The 17584-nt window shown below is 42.9% G+C and overlaps 1 protein-coding gene across 3 annotated transcripts in view; it reads left to right on the top strand.

Annotated features, from left to right (window-relative positions):
- The window catches only part of Skor2 (SKI family transcriptional corepressor 2), a 50408-nt gene extending 37539 nt beyond the window's left edge, over positions 1-12869 (top strand). For 2 of the 3 annotated variants that reach the window (XM_060377021.1, XM_021660317.2), the window contains exons 8-9: positions 6152-6217; positions 12248-12869. In XM_060377021.1, the coding sequence (XP_060233004.1) occupies positions 6152-6214 (63 nt within the window). In that variant the 3' untranslated portion in view covers positions 6215-6217; positions 12248-12869. The remainder of the gene's footprint in view (positions 1-6151; positions 6218-12247) is intronic. The other variant, XM_060377022.1, reaches the window with a different exon arrangement.
- Positions 12870-17584: the final 4715 nt, after the last annotated feature.

The following is a 17584-nucleotide window of genomic DNA, read 5'->3' as shown; positions in this document are numbered from 1 at the left end:
AGGCTTTGCTTCTTTGTGGGTTTTTGTTTTCATTGTTGTTGTTGGTGGTGGTGGTAGTGGTGGTGGTGGCGGTGGTGTGTGTGTGTGTGTGTGTGTGTGTGTGTGTGTGTGTGTGTTTTGGTTTTGTTTGCACCTAAATTCACTGGGAAGCTGAAGATATTTTTGGGGGGAGGGGGATTTCAAGGCAATTTCTTTGTGTAGCCTTGGCTGTCCTGGACTCGATTTGTAGACTAGGCTGGCCTCAAACGCACAGCAATCCTCCTGCCTTTACCTTCCTGAGGGTTGAGATTAAAGACATGCACCACCACACTTTTTTAAAAAAACTATTTGGTCTCATCAGGACTGGCTGCATTGTCATCCTCTGTGGCCTGGCAAGGCTGCTCCCCGCTCAGGGGGCGGGATCAAAGAGCCAGCCACTGAGTTCATGTCAGAGACAGTCCCTGTTCCCCTTACTAGGAACCCACTTGGATACTGAGCTGCCATAGGCTACATCTGAGCAGGGGTTCTAGGTTATATGAATGGTCCTTGGTTGGAGTATCAGTCTCAGAAAAGATCCTTGTGGGGGGGGCTACAGCTGGGATACAAAGTGAATAAACTGAATTAATATAAAAAATAAAAATTTAATTAAAAAAAGAATCTCTAAGCAAGAAGAAAAAAATTTATTTATTCATACTTTACATACCGGTTGTAGCCCCTCCCTCTTCTCTTCCGAGTCCCACTATGTCTCCCTCCCTCATCCCCCTCCCCTTTCCTCAGAAAAGGGGAGCTCCCCCACCCCAACTCATCAAGTCACATGAGGAACGAGTTTGTTCTCTTCCCCTGAGGCCTGGTAAGGCAGTGCCATCAGGGGGAAGTGATCAAAAAGAAGGCAACAGAGTCCATGTCACAGACAGCCCTCCTCCCCCAACCCCTGCTCCCCTTACTAGTGAACCGACATGAAGCTGAGCTGTCTTCTACTTTAATTTTTCTACTTACTTTGGAAACAAGATAACAGACCCAATGTTGCTTGTACAACAAGCACCAAGCTCCTTAGTCAGCTTTATGCATCTGTAAAGCACTGGAGGGCATGTCTTCAGAGACTCTCTGAAGATTATCAAGGAGTGGTAAAGTGTCACACTTTTATTTGCTTTCACAGTATTTTAGTCAAGGATCTGTCAGTACATATGGTTGCGAACTTTGCTCTCTGGTAACAAGGTAAACGAGTTCAGTCATTTCATATTCAAAGTCTACAGAGCGAGGAATCACAGAATATGCCCTATTTTCTTTAGATGAAGTAGAACCTAGCCTGTCTTGCAATCCTTGAGAAATATATATATATATTAAAAACTGCCATATTCAGTAATGGTTCCTGTAGACCCACAGTGCATTTATTCTGTATTGTTACACAGTGTTCCTATCCAAAATACTTACATAGAAAGCATCTTGGGTATCATTGCCATAAAAAAAAGTCATGAATTTCTTTTGACTCCTACATTAAGATCCTCTGATGACTATAATTTCTGTATCTTCTTTTTCCAGCTTGTTGAATATAAACTTGTAATGGCTACACAGTCAAATGATTGAGCCTCCTTGTGCATTTATAAATGAATGTGCATACATTGTCATGCCAGCGTCAATGCACACACAGAATTAGGTTACTTAACGTTTATAAATGGCCACAAGCTAACTCTTAAAGCAATACTTAAAATTTGAATTTTCTACTACTTATGTGCAAAAAAAAAAAATCTGTCATCCCTGTTCTGAGTTTTCAAATGCAAATGCTTAAAGTGTTTTCTTTATGAAGCCAGATTTATTTCTAGAAAACAAAGACTGTCCTCTAGTTATGAGCCAAATGCAAAAGTTTTAAAATTTAGCAAGTTTGTGAAAATGTTAAGTATTTAGCATACAAAAAGGCAAAGGATGTCTGGGAGAATGTTTAAAACTTTTTCAGTTTTAAAAAGTAAAATCTATTGCCTGGTAGGTTTGGAAAGAAACTGAAGATGTTTTACTCAGCACATAACCTTTCAATTGAAATTGACCTAAGTCCTGGAATGTGTAGTAATATATAGAATTTTATGAGCTTTCTTTTTCATTACTAATTTGACAATCACTCTTTAAGAAAGTGCATCTAAATAAGCAATTACTGTAGGTTTACCTATGGTGCACTCTTCAAACCCCAAACTCTTCAAGGATGCTGTCAACTACCAGTACAGTACAATACAGTACAAGGATGCTGTCAACACCTGGTCCAGGGCTAGACCCAGACTCAGCCCCTGAGCTTTCTTGGCAGCTACTCCAACAAGCAGGCATGCAGCAAATGTGCTAGTCTTGAAGTGCCCTCTGCTGTTGTTCCAGAATGCTGCAGTCACATGCAGCTAGGGAACCGGATGTCCCCCTTTAAAGGACTGCAGTTAGAATAACGTCCAAGCAATAAATTTAGTATTGATGTTTCATTAGTGGTGGACTTAAAAAATCAGTTTCCCACTTCCCTGTGATGGGCACACATAGCTCTTGGCAGAGGAACTTTAAGCCTTTATCATCATTGGTGAACACCAGCTTTTGAGGGAGGACACAGCCTCTCGGTGATACCCATCATTCTTTGGATAGTGTCCAGTATTCTTTCATAGGGAATTTGACCAAATGTCCACAGTCTCAAACCAGAAAGTTCTTTAAATTGCCTTGTCTGTCTTTTTCTAAAAGGCGGGTAGAACTGTTCCCGTTTTGTATTTTTTACAAAAAGATTCCCAGAGCCATTAAGCAGCTTTATTGTTGTGACTAAGCATGCGTGGGAAGGAGGTCCCTGTAGCCTCCCGGCTTGATGAAAATCTGAACTTCCACAGAAGCTTTCGTAAGACTCTATATCAGCAGACAGACCTTGACCCATGTGTATCTTTCCCCACTAGTGAGTGAGTGCCCTGTGTCTTGACAGTGACTTGATTGTCCCTCCATCCTGAGGAATTCTTCTCACATTTCTAGCTTCCAGATATTGACTCACCTGAGTGTCTGAGCTCAGACCAACTCTGCCTTGGAACTAACTAGAACATTAGCCTTTTTTTTTTTTTTTTTTTTGTGAGATAGTGATGCTTTTGGCCTATTAGGGTAAAGTATAAGTTATATAACATTTCAAAGTTCTCTATCCAAGCCTTCATGATTTCCACACTGGTCAGAATGAAAAGAGTGTTTGTAAGTCCTACAGTAGACTTCCATGGGAATAAGTAACTTAAAGAAACTTTCTAAGCTAGGCATGGTGGCACATGCCTGTAATCCCAGCACTCAGAGAGGCAGAGGCAGGTAGATCTCTGTGATTTTGAGGCCAGCCTAGTCCGGAGAGTCCAGGACAGCCGAGGCTATACAAAGAAACCCTGTCTCAAAAAGCAAAACAAAATATATATTTATTATTTATATATATTTATACAAGTGTATATAAATATATATTTATATATGTTTAAAGATCCTCTAGAATATAAAGCTCCAAAGGCAGGAGTGTTTTCTGACATCTGTAAATCCAATATTATGTTTTACAGAATCTAAGAAAGCATCAGCTGTACAAGGCACCATTGCCTAATGAGTCACAAATAAAAAAGCTTCTAACTATAATTCTAATATGCCATCAATTATTATACATCCAATTTCGGAGATGTTAAAATGTGCAGGGGAAAGTGTGTCTTGGAACTAGTGAAACTGTAGTTTTAAGGAACAAGTAGGCCTGTGATAATCTTTATTTATCATTTATGAGCTGGGGCTTGGAATTTCAAACATACAACTGTTGGTCTAGATGCTCTTACTCTTCATCTTTGTTTTTACCTGGTGTTTATTTTATTCTTGTTCCAAGGAAAAAGACATGGACCCCAGCTTTTGTATGAGGACAGCTCTCTGGCAATTTAATCTGGAGCTCTGAGACTATGACACAGTTAATTGGAAACAGCCCCCTTTTTTTCTAGCTGAATAAAATGTGAGCCAAGGAGGGAAAGAAGGAGAGTGGGACAGAAAGAAAGTGAAAGGGAAGAGATGTGACCTGGCTGAAAAAGTAGCATCAGTCCTGGAGTTTTCTTTGGGTTAGGATGTGGTTTACTCACTTTGGTGAGTAGTCTAGGGTGGTATGAGTTTCTCTCCTATAGCGCCCAGCACATAAGACACTTACAAAGTCCTGTAGTATCTGTTCATCATTTTAAATGCCCTTTGTAGACAGGAGAATGGAGCAAGCACATCTTACTGTTTAACTCCTCGCACTCAGACGTCTGTCTAGATGAGATCTTGCTATCCTAAATAATAAAATTGCATTCAAGACTCTCACATTATGCAGCCAACAAGAGAGGTCACCCAGATTCTTTGGTATTTCCAGCCTACACCAGAATGGAAAATCTCCATTCAAGAGTGTCTTTGTGAATAGCAGGTATAACATAACCTCTCATGAGAAGAAGAGGCAACTAGAGTAGGTGCCCATCTGACTGCCCTTGTCATAGCTATCTGGATGTACTCGGCCCACATCCTGAAATAGAACATTAGCGCACTGAACAGTTTATGCTGTTGTGTGAATCATGAATTTCAATGCTGCCGCTTGTGCTTTCTCAGATATGTTGTGTATCCAAATGGTGAGGTGCTTATTTTTATCTTCTTTTTTGTCCATTAACACACTGCTAGATTCAAGGGACCAGTTTTATAACAAAATGGCCCTGCTTATCTTAGTCACCACATTATTGTAAGCTCACAGTTTCTTTCCATTAATAAAGGTTCATGAGTGGAGTAGTGAATCAAGAAAGTAAAACCAATACCTGATAAAATTCTGGGAGTGGAGAGACGCTTTAACAAAATATGAAAATATTCCATAGCCAAGCATGGTGGTGCATATCTCTGATTCTAGTCCTTGGGAGGCTGAGGCAGGAGGACTACAATTTTAAATTCAGCTTGAGCTATAAAGAAAAGAAAGAAAGATGAGAGATGCAGGGAAGAAGAAAGGGAGAGAGGGAGGAAGGGAGGGGGGAGGAAGGGAGAGAAGTATTATCTTTTTGAAGGAAAAGGATTGTGTTTTTTTGTTGTTGTTTTTTTGTTTTGTTTGTTTGTTTGTTTTGTTTTGTTTTTTTCTCTTATTGCTTGTATGTAACAGTCCTCTTTTGGGTAACATTCTAAAAGGCTTAGTATTGGGTCTGGAGAGATGGCTCAGCTTTTAAGAACACTGGCTGCTCTTCCAAAGGACCCAGGTTCAATTCCCAGCACCCACACAGTATTTTACAATAGTCTACAATTCCAATCCTAATCCCAGGGGATCTGACACCCCATCTGCCTTCCATGGCACTGCATAGAGTTGGTGCACAGACAGATACACATGCATAAAATAAAATAAATAAAATATTTAAAAGGTGCTGGATATTTATTTCCTCAAATGTAACAGAGATGCAAATTTAGAGTCCTAAATTTAACCTCATAATGATGCAGGCAGGTAACACAATGACAGAATCGCTTGACCAGGGTTAGGATAACACAATGACAGAGTAGCTTGACCGGGGTTAACATAAAAGCAAATGTAAATAATGTATGTGTCTGCTCGCAGCCATTTGAATTTTCTAATGAAAAGTCGCATATCAAATGTGATAGGCTTTCATTCAGAACCCACTATTCAGAGGCACACTCAAGTCCACCCAGATAGAATGAATCATGTCTCCCATTCAATGCAGTTATTTCTAGCTCTTCTTATCAGTAATTGAGAATTTAGCACAGCAATAATTTATGTTTAGCCTTTTTGTGCTTCACAATGATAGCATGTTTTGTAAAGAAAACACTCTAATTAAACTGATTACTTTGAACTAGTTTGTAATCACACTCATCTTTTTCTGACCTTGGCCCTATTTCAACATTGCAATTCAGTTTTCAATAATAATAGTACCACACTATTAAATACAAAGACCTCAAAACCTTTGAAAAAGAAAACACCTCATGTTAACGTCAATGATTAGCTGTGACAACCATCAGGTGTGCGGTCACCGGTTCTGTCTTTACTATGCTTTGTAGGGGGCCTTTCCGAGGCTGTGCCCGGAGCAGCCTCACACTGCTAAGCAGGGGAAGCTCTCTTCTCTGCGGGGAAGGTGCACTGGCATCCGGGTTGTTAGGGGTGACGAAGGGTCTCCAGGAAGTATCTGTCTCCAGCTTGAGGGTCTTGCTTGTTTCTGTCTTACAGATTCCCTATGCAGCAAGCTTGATCAGGAAAGAGAAGCTTGGAGCCCATCTCAGCAAGAGCTAAAAGGTGAGCTGGCAGCAGAGGCAGGTTTCATCACGGTAGCCCGCGGGACCGAAAGAGTTGTACTCTGTGTTTAAGTCAAAATACCAGCGTGCTTCCTATCCCAGGCTCCAGCCTCCTAAAGCAGCGGCTAAGGGCTTCCCAGAAGTGCCATGGCAAACTCCCAAATTTAAAAACTTCTCTATCCAATCTTTAGAAGGGATAGTCATTCTGTTTTGACACTTCTTTCTCTGTAGGGGTTTATCTGCCCCTCTGAGGTGTCAGCAGCCATCCTCACTGCGTCTGTTCCTGAAAGGCTCCTCCATCTGACTCTGTGAGTCTCTACACACGGTGACAGAAACAACTGAGCAGTGGTACTGACCATGGAGACTTTCTGCTCAGGGAACAGTGATCTGGCCTTTCCCCTAAACCAAAGTATTGCTCTCAAATGAAACCAGCTTCAGGCTCACATTCCCAGCAACAATCTGAAAGCAAGCAGTGAAAATCCTCTGGTTATAATCAAAGCATGCCTAAGAATTTCAAAAGCAGCCTTTTGAGGAAGACACACTTGTTGATATGAATTGTAAGACTGCAAAAACTAAAACATGATTGCTTCTATGACAGTAGGCAAGATTACCTAAGGGTTAGACTTGCTAAATCAGGGCTAGAGGTAGTATTCCCTCCATACCCCATGTGTGTGTGTGTGTCTGTGTGTGTCTGTGTCTGTGTGTGTCTGTGTCTGTGTCTGTGTCTGTGTGTGTCTGTGTGTGTCTGTGTCTGTGTGTGTGTGTGTCTGTGTCTGTGTGTGTCTGTGTGTGTCTGTGTCTGTGTGTGTCTGTGTGTGTCTGTGTCTGTGTGTGTCTGTGTGTGTGTGTCTGTGTGTGTCTGTGTCTGTGTCTGTGTGTGTCTGTGTGTGTCTGTGTCTGTGTGTGTGTGTGTCTGTGTGTGTCTGTGTCTGTGTCTGTGTGTGTCTGTGTCTGTGTGTGTCTGTGTGTGTCTGTGTGTGTCTGTGTCTGTGTGTGTCTGTGTGTGTGTGTCTGTGTGTGTCTGTGTGCTGTTTATGGTGTATGCATGTATGTATGTGTGCAGGTACACTGGCTCATGCGTACATATGGAGGCCAGAAGTCAGTGCTGGGTTGTCTTCCTATATTGCTCTCCATCTTATGCTTTGACACTGTTTTCACTAAAACCAGAACTCACCACTTCCGCAAGACTAGCTAGCAGCTACTGTGATCTACCTGTCTCTGCCCATCCCCCATCACAGCACTTGGCTGGGCAGACTTGGCCACCAGACCCAGGTTTTCTGTGGGTACCAGGGATCCCAACTCAGGTTCTTGCGCCTTCACAGCAAGCACTTTATCCACTGAGCCATCACCCCGGCCTCGGGCTAGTACTTCCTCCTGCTCATGGCCAAGAGGTACATTTTATCCATTTCCTTCAGAGGACTCTGAGACTTCCTCCCTAGAGTCTCTTTAAGGGGGGGAGGGGGAAGGTCCTTACAAAGCAGGTTCAGTGTCCTTGCTCTCAGCCATGCTTCTCTTCTGCATATTGTGTATCTGCCCATGTGGCGATGACTGTCCTTGCTACCATCTCTGTCAGGGGTAGATTTCAGTCTTTGCTTGGATGATGATGATATCACGTTTCATCTGTCTCCCAAAATCCTGCAAAACACACATCATTTTGTACACTGGGAAATGAAGTTCAGAAAAAGGGCATGCAGCATTTTTTGTCTGTAATGCAAAGCTGGGAAGAGATGGCAAGGCACCGTGTTTATCTGCTCCAACCTGGACATCTTCTTGGCAAAAATGAAGGAAAAAGCATTGGACGTAAAAGTATTCTACCTCCATCTCCATAAAGCTAAACTCAAACATGCATGTGAGTTTGGCTCTCAACTGAAATATTTTTGCTCAGTCCAATGTTGACTTAATGATTGTTCCATATTATGATAGAGCAGGTTGGTACTGGTAAAGTGAATGAATAAAATTCTTTATGGTGTTCAGATTCCATGAAACTTAAATCAGAATACTAAGATAATCAATACAAGAATAACCCAAATGAATTGTGATAAGTATTGAAAATGCCAAACTAATCTTTCAAATCACAGAGAAAATACTGGCATGGATGTTTAAAAAAAAAAAAAAGCCTTGTGTAACACACGTTCAGTAAAGCCTACAAATTTATGAAGTCACGTAAATGGGGAAGACTGAAGTGGAAACTGAGTCAGAGTTTACAAGATAAATTTGCTTTCAGGTTTCCAGCACTTGATGACAGTCTTGCCTCACTGCCAGCCAGTTTCTCCCACTTCCTGCCCCCAACATGAGCTAATTTTGCGTATTTGTGAGCCTCACGTCAAAGATGCTGTATTAAGTGTTTGACTCAGTGTTTGTGAGATTCATCCATTAGAGGGTGGCTTGATTTATATGTAGGAACTTCAGTGAGTTCTTTATTCCTTCCATTTCCCCATCTCCTCTTCCCTGCTTATCACAAAAACAATCTTGCAGCAATGTAGAGAGTACTCATTGCCCTGAGATCTCTGACAGAAGCCTAGCGTGTGGCTATGCTGTGGTGGAGAAAGAGATTGATTTATGTTTAGTAACTAATGCTTCCTCCATGCTGATTTTGTTTCCATCCTTGCAGACAGCAGGGATTTCTCTAAGTAGACCCTAGTGCTTTCAGAAGATTAGCGGTTACTTAGCTAACTCAGCCAAGCGGAGAATCACGACCATGTTGTTAGAGGCGGTCTCCGACTTTCAGTGTGTGGAGCCTGCAAGGAGTTACCCCAAGAGAGAGTATGAGATAAAAATCATTATGCCAAGGGAGAGACAGTTCTGTCTTGCTGAGTGACCACAGGTTTCCAAATTAGGGACTGATACATTAACATCTTATGCAAGAGTGACCCGTAAGGTAGTGTTCATGCCACCCAGTGGATTCCAATATGAATATTAAGGGGAGGAAGCTTTTCAAAACCACAGGCAATCCATTTAATAAGCTGAGCAAGTACTGCCACATATCACTGCTCTACAAATCTCCTTTGGCCCTCTGCTAGAATACAAGAAATTCCATGGTGTGTCAAATTAAAGTGTCTACCCAGGCCAGCATAGTAACCGTAATTCCACCGGAAGAGCCAAGTTTCTCATAATGACATCAGCCTCACAGTTAAGGCATATGTCCTGAACACTTTTAACTTGCCCTTAATATATTCATTATCTGTGGATTTACTTAAAGTCTTTCTTCAACCTAGGCGCAGTCCCCTTTGGGGCAATGAATTCTATTTGTTTAGCAACCAGCTGTGTAAAGGGTAGTTTAGTTTATTTATCTCTAAACCATCGACTAAAACAAGCCCCATTAGATTAGACATTGTTCTGCTTGGCTAGTCTATTGTATTGTGAGCTCACAAGACTGACGGGAAGGAGTTAACAAATATATCTAAGGGTATGTATGGATACTCACCTGGGCCCCTCTAAACATTTTCTATTTTATTTTAGTGTGTGTGTGTGTGTGTGTGTGTGTGTGTGTGTGTGTGTGTGAGTGTATGTATGTGCAGTTCTCAGAGATCAAAATGATGTTCTGGAACTAGAGTTACAGATGGCTGTGAGCCTCCTCATAAATGCTGGGAACTGAACCTGGTCTTCTGCAAGAGCAGGAAGTACTCTCAACCACTGAGCCCATCTCTTTAGCCCCTGGGCCCATATTTAACTTCAGAATCACTTCCAGTATTCTTCCTTGTCTGTAGTCATTGCTCTGACCAGCTCCTGTCTAGATACCTCAGTGTAGCCTGCATTTACTCTCTACCCATATAAAAAATGTTATGATGTCAACATTGATATAATTATTAATGATTTAATGATTCATTTTCTTTTAATTACCTTCAAAATGCTGCAAATGTTAGTCATGTAATTGGTTAAAACACCCGTCTCTACCAGTTAATAATGAAATTGTTTTACCTCAGTGGGAAGTGGGTCATAGGATGGTTCCTTACAGTATTCTCCAGGCTGTAACAACAGTACCCATCATTACTTCAGCAGGCACTGTGCCACAGCTGGGACTAAATGCTTTACTCTGTTACCCCCGTGGTTTACAGCTCTGTACGGTAGACATTGTAGGTCTGTAAGGTAGATCCAATTTTGGCTCCCATTTCACAGCTTCCAACACTGAGGCTTAGGGAGGTCATGTAGCTAGCAACCGATATCGCCAGGATTCAGCCCTGGACTATTTGACACTTAGCCGAGTTCCTGCCTCCCTTGGATCCTAGGGCTGATGAGGAGCGGACAGGATTCTAATGTGACACAGTGCAATCCCATTCAATGTCTTTGGGTTTGCTCTTATCTGTACATTTTAAAAGGGCAAGGCCTCTCCCTGTTCTGCAGTCCTGAGGATCATCTTGCATCCCCAGCTTCTGCTACAGTCTCTCTCTTTCCCTAAAGGGATGCTTTTGTTTTTTAAGTTTTATTTTTTATTTTGAATTATGTGTGTGGGAGTGCACATGAGTGAGTACAGGTGCCCACAGAGTCCAGAGGAAGATGTTGGAGCAGGAGTCACAGGCGGGTGTGATCAGCCAAACGTGGCCGCTGGGAACCAAACTCAAGCCCTCCACAAGAGCAGTGTGTGTTCTTTACCACTTAAGCCATCTCTCCAGACCCAGAGCTCCTTTTATTGAAACCAGATAGTGATCGTGTGTAACAGAGGATGTCCCACCTGGTTTGTTTGGGGTTTTTTTTGGCCTATGTTTGCATTATTTCTATCACTAATTGCTACTTTAGACACTTCAAGAGGGTTTGAAAATGACTTCTGACCCCATTTAAAAATATCTACCTCTTTGCTAAATCCCTAGTATTTTCATTTCACTTGTGGAAAAAAAAACTTTTAGAACAATGAGGAAAACATTGCAGATGGCTGTTGAGAAGATAATGCTGAACATCCTGCTGTCCTTATGTATGACCAAAGATGAAGAGCAAGGATGCACTTTATGGGTGGAGACCAAGGGTCTTCCTAGAACCTCTCCTGGGAACAGCCACGGACCCCCAGTGTCCTCGGTGCCCCACATCGCCTTATTAAGAGTCACCTGATGAGATTCAGACTGTTGCTCCTCTGTCGCTCATCTGATGAGCAGAGACCTGCAGTGTGGCCAGAGACTCTGAACTTCATCTGTGCTCCTCTGAACTGTGACCTGAAGCCGTGACCTGCTTTGCAGCTAGTCATCAGGTCATGCATGTGCCAACCTGATGATCTTGCTGATTTTGAATCACAAAACCTTTAGATGTGCTTCAACAGTTTCACTGACAATAAATAAATAAACAAAGCAGCAGGACTTAGAGCACCCAACTGAAACCAGCAGGCAAGGGAGCATGGGCTGTGTCTGTCCTTTCATGGCAGGCTGGCTTAGTTCCTGCCCGGCAACAGAGGGGAGCTTTTGAACCAGTCAAATGCCTTTACTGTGAAGCAGGCAGAGCAAAGCAGAACTCTATGATTTAACTAATAGTTCTGGTTTATGTCAGGGTCAGCAGAGCTGCACAATCTAACGTAGCAGGCAAGTATGCACAAACAAGATGCTAAGCATATCTACATTTAAAAACTGTATTCAGGATCTGGAAAGATGGCTTCCCGGGGAAAGTGTCTGCTTCACAAGCATAAGGGCCTGATTTTGGATCCCTGTCAACCATGCAGCTGTGTGCTTCTGAAACCACAGCACTGGTGGAGCAGAGACAATGTATCCCCAGAGCTCATCAAGCCAAATCAGGGGCTTCAGGTTCAGTGAGAGACCCTGCCTCAAAGAATATTGTGGAGAGAGATATAGGAAGAAGACACCAACATCAATCTTCCACATACATACTCATGGGTATGCATGTACACCTGTGTGCATACACACACAACAGCCTCTATACACACACACACACACACACACACCATGATTTATTTGATATGTATTGAAACGGTAATAACAAGTATCTTCTCTACCACTTTAAGTGTTTTCATTGTCTGATGGTGTTGTGCTTAGGTTGTTATGTGCTTTTGTTGTATCCCAGGTGACAGACCCACTTACTCCTGTTCTCTTGTAAGGTACAGCCTACCACTGAGCACTTCCGGACCTGCAGAAAGAAGAACTTCAAACCCAAAGGGCTTGGGAATCAAAATCAGGTTCAAGAGAAGCCAAGGACAAGTGACCTCACAGCGGCCTGGACAACCATGTAAAATAGACTGTGGCTGTCATTCATTAGGAGGGGGGAGGGGGGAGCCGACCAGAGAAGCCAATGCTTGTCACATCTTTTGGTGGAACCAAAGTTCGAAAATTTGTGTTTTTAAAGCATACCTGAACCCAGAGTGTACAAAGTGCTGTTGGCCAAGAGGCGGGGTGGGCACTCCATGATGGTCCCGTGTGGTCCCTGCAGCACCACACAACTGTCCTTTGCTTTTTCAGAAGTGATCCATAGTGGAAAGAATTCAGAAGAACAGTGCTGGGAATGGGGACTTGCTTTTAGACAAACCTGCTTTTCATAGCCAGCAGGACAGATACACGTGCCCCCCTCCCAGTACTTTGCCTGCTGTATGAAGATTGTATTCCTCTGAAAATATTTTACAGTTTAATATTGAGTGTAATTAAGAATATAATCATGTTATCAAAAATGGTATTTAACTCTGTTGTAGTTTCTTTAACATTGATGTGGATAAAAAGTCTATAATAAAAAACTATGAAGTAATAGATGTGTTCATGGAGTTAAATGCATATTTGCTTGGGGGCAACTCAGAAGCTAATGCTGAGCTATTTTCAGAGCTATTCTGGCATAAAGTGTTTGAATAAATTATTTTTGAAAACAGATTTCCTTCACAGATGATTATTAGACTAGCCTTTGGCCCCGTCAGCATCTGGGGACCACTCCATGACTTCAGAATCTTTCTAAGCTCCTGTCCAGCCTTCTGAAAGATTTGGTGACAGGCTTAGGTCCATGGCTTACTTCTTTCTGTGATGTTAAATCCAAATCCATAGTTTTATGCCCCTCCAAAAAAAATGCCTTTTAGATGCAATAAACAGAAGAGCCAAAAATGTGACCCTTTTGCAGTAATAATTTCTAAGGTTCACCTGGATGCAACATGGATGACCTCCTAACTTGAAGTTACCAAGAACCATCCTAATTGAAGATAGGCCCCACTATTGTCATCCTTTGGCAGAGTTTAAAATGCATTTAAAAGGCATCATCATGGGGCTGGAGAAACAGCAGCTGCTGCTCTTGCAGAGGACCCAGGTTTAGTTCCCAGCACCCACATCTCTCAACTCACAACCCAGCTCCAGGGTCTGGCGTCTATGTGAGCATCTTTACATTCATGTGGACAAACACACACACGAAGAGTTTTTGAATGTGTATTCATGATGTTTAATTCTTTTATACACCAGCTCTATTATTATGAACTCTCTAAGAATGCACCCCACCTTCCTCCTGAGATAGATAAATGAAACATTGCATTAGCTTTTTGACCTTGTAACAAATACCTGAAATACATGAACCTATTAAAAACAGGATGTTGGGAATGGAGAAATGCCTCAGAGGCTAAGAAGGTTCGGTCTTCTTGCAGAGGATCTGGATTCAGTTCTCAGCACCTGTGACAGGTGGCTCAATACTCTGCAACTCCAGTTCCAGGGCATATGGTGCCCTCTTCTGGCATTTTCGGGGCACTGCATGTACATGATGCACATATATTCAGGCATATACACATACATATTAATTTTTTTAAAGGAGGATTGGAAGACCGGTAAAGCACTTGCCTCAGAAGTAATAAAGAGCTGACATAAAACCTGGGTTGATAGCATGCATCTATAATCCCAGTGCTCCTAAGATGAATGGTAGGCCAAAACAGGAGAGTCCCTGCATGCTCATGAGCTAGCTAGCCTGGTATATGCAGCATGGGTGAGACCTTAAACAAGGCAGAAGACAGGGACCAATGCTAGAAGTTTTCCTCCTCCACAATATGCACTGTGGCATGCACATGACTGCACACACACACACACACATGCACGCATGCACAGACAGACAGACAGACAGACGGGGGAAGATGATGTTGAAATGAGAAGAATAAAAAAATTCCTTTGCCTTATAGGTTTCAGTCCATGGTCAGTCAGTCTTATTGCCTTTGGGCTGATGTCAAAGCATCACTGTGATGGGCATGTGTAAAGGAACCAGGATGCCCAGAGACAAAAAGAGGGAGTCCCAGGATTCCAACGTTCCACTCAAGGGCCCACCCCTAATGATCGCTCTTTCTCCCATGAGGATCTGCTTTCTAAGGGTCCACCATGGCCAGTAGCACCACAGGCTACTGACTAAAGATTGAACCAAAGCACACATTATGAAAACGAGAAGAAGCCTACTAATTTGTTCCTTTATTCTTGGCTCATGAAGAATGAGAGGCCACGTGAGAGCCAAGATGTAAATAAGGTCCCTGCAGCCTCCTGAGGAAACTGATGAAGATGGTGCAATGAAGAATGTCCCCTTTAAGGATGGCTCTGGGCAGGGAGAGATACTTGTTTGAGACACCAGGCCAAACCATCATTCTTTTATTTCCCATTGTAGCTTCAAATGGCTCAGTTATTGCTGCACAAACACCAGCAAATGGTTACAAAGTAAAAAAAGAAATCTGATCTGGATAACTTGATAACTATGTCCAGGTTGCCCTAGCAAAGCTCTGAACTGATGTGAAGACCACATTCAGTGCAGAGACCACTGGCCTGCAGCTGAGAATGGAAAGCTACACTGTCTTCCTGTTCACCTCCTAACCTACCTTCCTTCCTTTCTTCCTTCCTTCCTTCCTTCCTTCCTTCCTTCCTTCCTCCCTCCCTCCCTCCCTCCCTCCCTCCCTCCCTCCCTTCCTTTCTTCTCTTTCTCTATGTGGAGCCCAGGCTGGCCTCGACTCGTAATCCTTCTGCCTCTGCCTCCTACAGCAAATCCTACCAATGTGCCACACCACAATTGGCAGAGCCCCGTTTCTTAAGGTATTCATATCTTAGTCTCTTTTCCATTTAAGCGCTAGAACCCAGCAGTCTGCCACGCTTTAGCAACTCAGCAGAACCCAAAGGCGTTCATAGAAAAAGCACCAAGGCATCAAGCATGGGCTGTGGGAACACGGCAAACATGGCATTTACCCTACACGGCTTCTCACGAAGACAGAGAACACATCGTCCTCACTGTAGTAACGTGGTGCTTTTAAGCAGGAATAACAAGAATTTCTTGCTAAAACTGGATCTGCCTGGGTTATCTCAGCTGCCTCGTAGAAACCGACAGGACATCCATCTGCGGTGCTTGCAGGGGGCTAAAAATAAAGCCACTCTTTGGAAGGACGAATAAAAATTCCTTGCTCTCCCAAATGACAGCCGAAGAATGTCACACTTCTCTCTTTCACTGTTTTATCATCAACATTCAAGGTCAGCCCAAACGCTAGCTAAGGAAGAAGTCTAGTGATACAAATAGTGTCCTCTATATTAATGCCCAATTAAATGATAAAATTTAAAAGGCTGTAACAAAACAAAGCTTTCAGCACAACACATAAAGCATTTCCTGTTAGCCTGCTGCTTCTGGTGCATAGAATACTGAATAATTGCTTTTCAGTTTGCTGCAGGTAAGGAGAGAGGGACATCACATCCCACTTTCCTTATGTTGAGGAGTAAGTGTAGAAAATAGAGGGAGAACTCTCTCCTAGCTCCAAGGGGCACAATCAATCAGAGAAGAGCTCTGTCCTTCAAGAATCAAAGACAGCACTGGTCAACAGTGTAGGTTACTGTGGTGGTTGCTTTGTCACCTGAGGAGTTACAGTCAGGTACTGTCTGCATCCGGTGGGGCTGTAAGCACATCTCTGAGGGTTGTCTTGACTCTGTTCTTTGACATGGGAAGACCCAGCTCACTGTGGGCGGCACCACTCCCTGGCTTTGAGTCCTGGTCTGTGTAAAACAATAACGGGCATGCATACATCCACTGGCTCTGCTCCCGACTGTGGGTGTGACGTGACCAGCCGCTTCAAGTTCCTTCCCTGACTCTTCCACAGTGACGGCATGCAACCTGGAACTGTACGCTGAAGAAACCCTTTCTTCCTTAAATTGACTTCTGTCAGGGTGGTTTATCACAGCAACAGAAACAAAACCAGAGCAGTCAGGGAAAAGGGAGTTCTGTCATGTGAAATGAATATGTGGCATGTCATTTCGGGGGCTGTTCTGCTGACTTCAGGCCCAGTGACAGCTCCTTTGTGCCTTTTTACTGCATGCCCAAGGTCTGATCACTCCATCAGTGTTCTCACAGCCAACCTTCTGTCATACCCTCTTTTGTGGGGAGACGTGTTATAGGGATTTGACTATGAAATGACTCCCATAAGCTCATGTGTGTGAACCCTTGGAAACATCACCTGGGAAGGTGGAGCCTTGCTGGAGGACCCACATTATTTCGGGAGGCAGGGAGGGAAAGCACTTTGAGGGTTTATAGCCCACTTCCTGTTCTTGCTCTGCTTTCTGACCATGAAGCCAGCTTCACATTCCCACTGCTATGCCCTCCATCCACCCTCCACCCCCAAAGTGGGCTCTATCCCTGGAATTGTAAGCCAAAATAAACTTACTCCTCTAAGATGTCAGTTTGTGATTGTTTGTTTGTGTTTGTTTGTTTGGTCAGAGAAAGAAAGAAAGAAAGAAAGAAAGAAAGAAAGAAAGAAAGAAAGAAAGAAAGAAAGGAAAGAAAGAAAAAGAGGGGAGAGGGAGGGAGGAGGAACAAAAGGAAGGAAGAGAGGGCTGTTATTTATCTAGCCACAGATATATCAGGTTTTCTGTTACCTCTTACTACAAACTGTTGTTCTATTTCTGTCCTTGGCTTAGCCAGCAGCAGGACTTGCTTATGTGACAACATTCCAGAGAATATTTATGCCGTTTATATCATTTGTGAACTCATTGCCTTTGATTTAGGTATTGGGTAGAAAGGCTAGCTGGTTGTAGAGTAAACCCATGACAAGCTTTCTTGTGAGTTTCTTGGCTTCCCTATAGGACTGAGCCTATCTGTAACATTCTTGACATCTCTCATTGCAAGTAGGCAGATTAAAATAGGAAACAGAGGAACTGTTCTTAACTGGCTTAGCCCTTAAGAACACTGGATGCTCATCCAGAGGACCCAGGTTTAATTCCCAGCACAGATATAGTGGCTCAAAATTTTAATTTCATTTTCAGAGGATTCAATGCACTCTTCTGGCCTGTGTGGGTGCTGCACTTACATTTTACACAGACATACATACAGGTAAAACATCTATTTAAAACAATAGATAACAAATTTGGGGTCGAAGGTTTTATGGGTGGGCTGGCGGTCCTTCCCTCCACTGGAAGTCCCACCTTGGCTACAGGATGTGCTGACTTCAGGGACACCAACCCACCTGTAAAACCTT

Source organism: Meriones unguiculatus, chromosome 2 (genome assembly GCF_030254825.1).
Source record: "Meriones unguiculatus strain TT.TT164.6M chromosome 2, Bangor_MerUng_6.1, whole genome shotgun sequence".
NCBI classification, from domain to species: domain Eukaryota; kingdom Metazoa; phylum Chordata; class Mammalia; order Rodentia; family Muridae; genus Meriones; species Meriones unguiculatus.
Note: the sequence above shows the minus strand (reverse complement) of the source record. Positions and strands in the feature narration are given on the sequence as shown.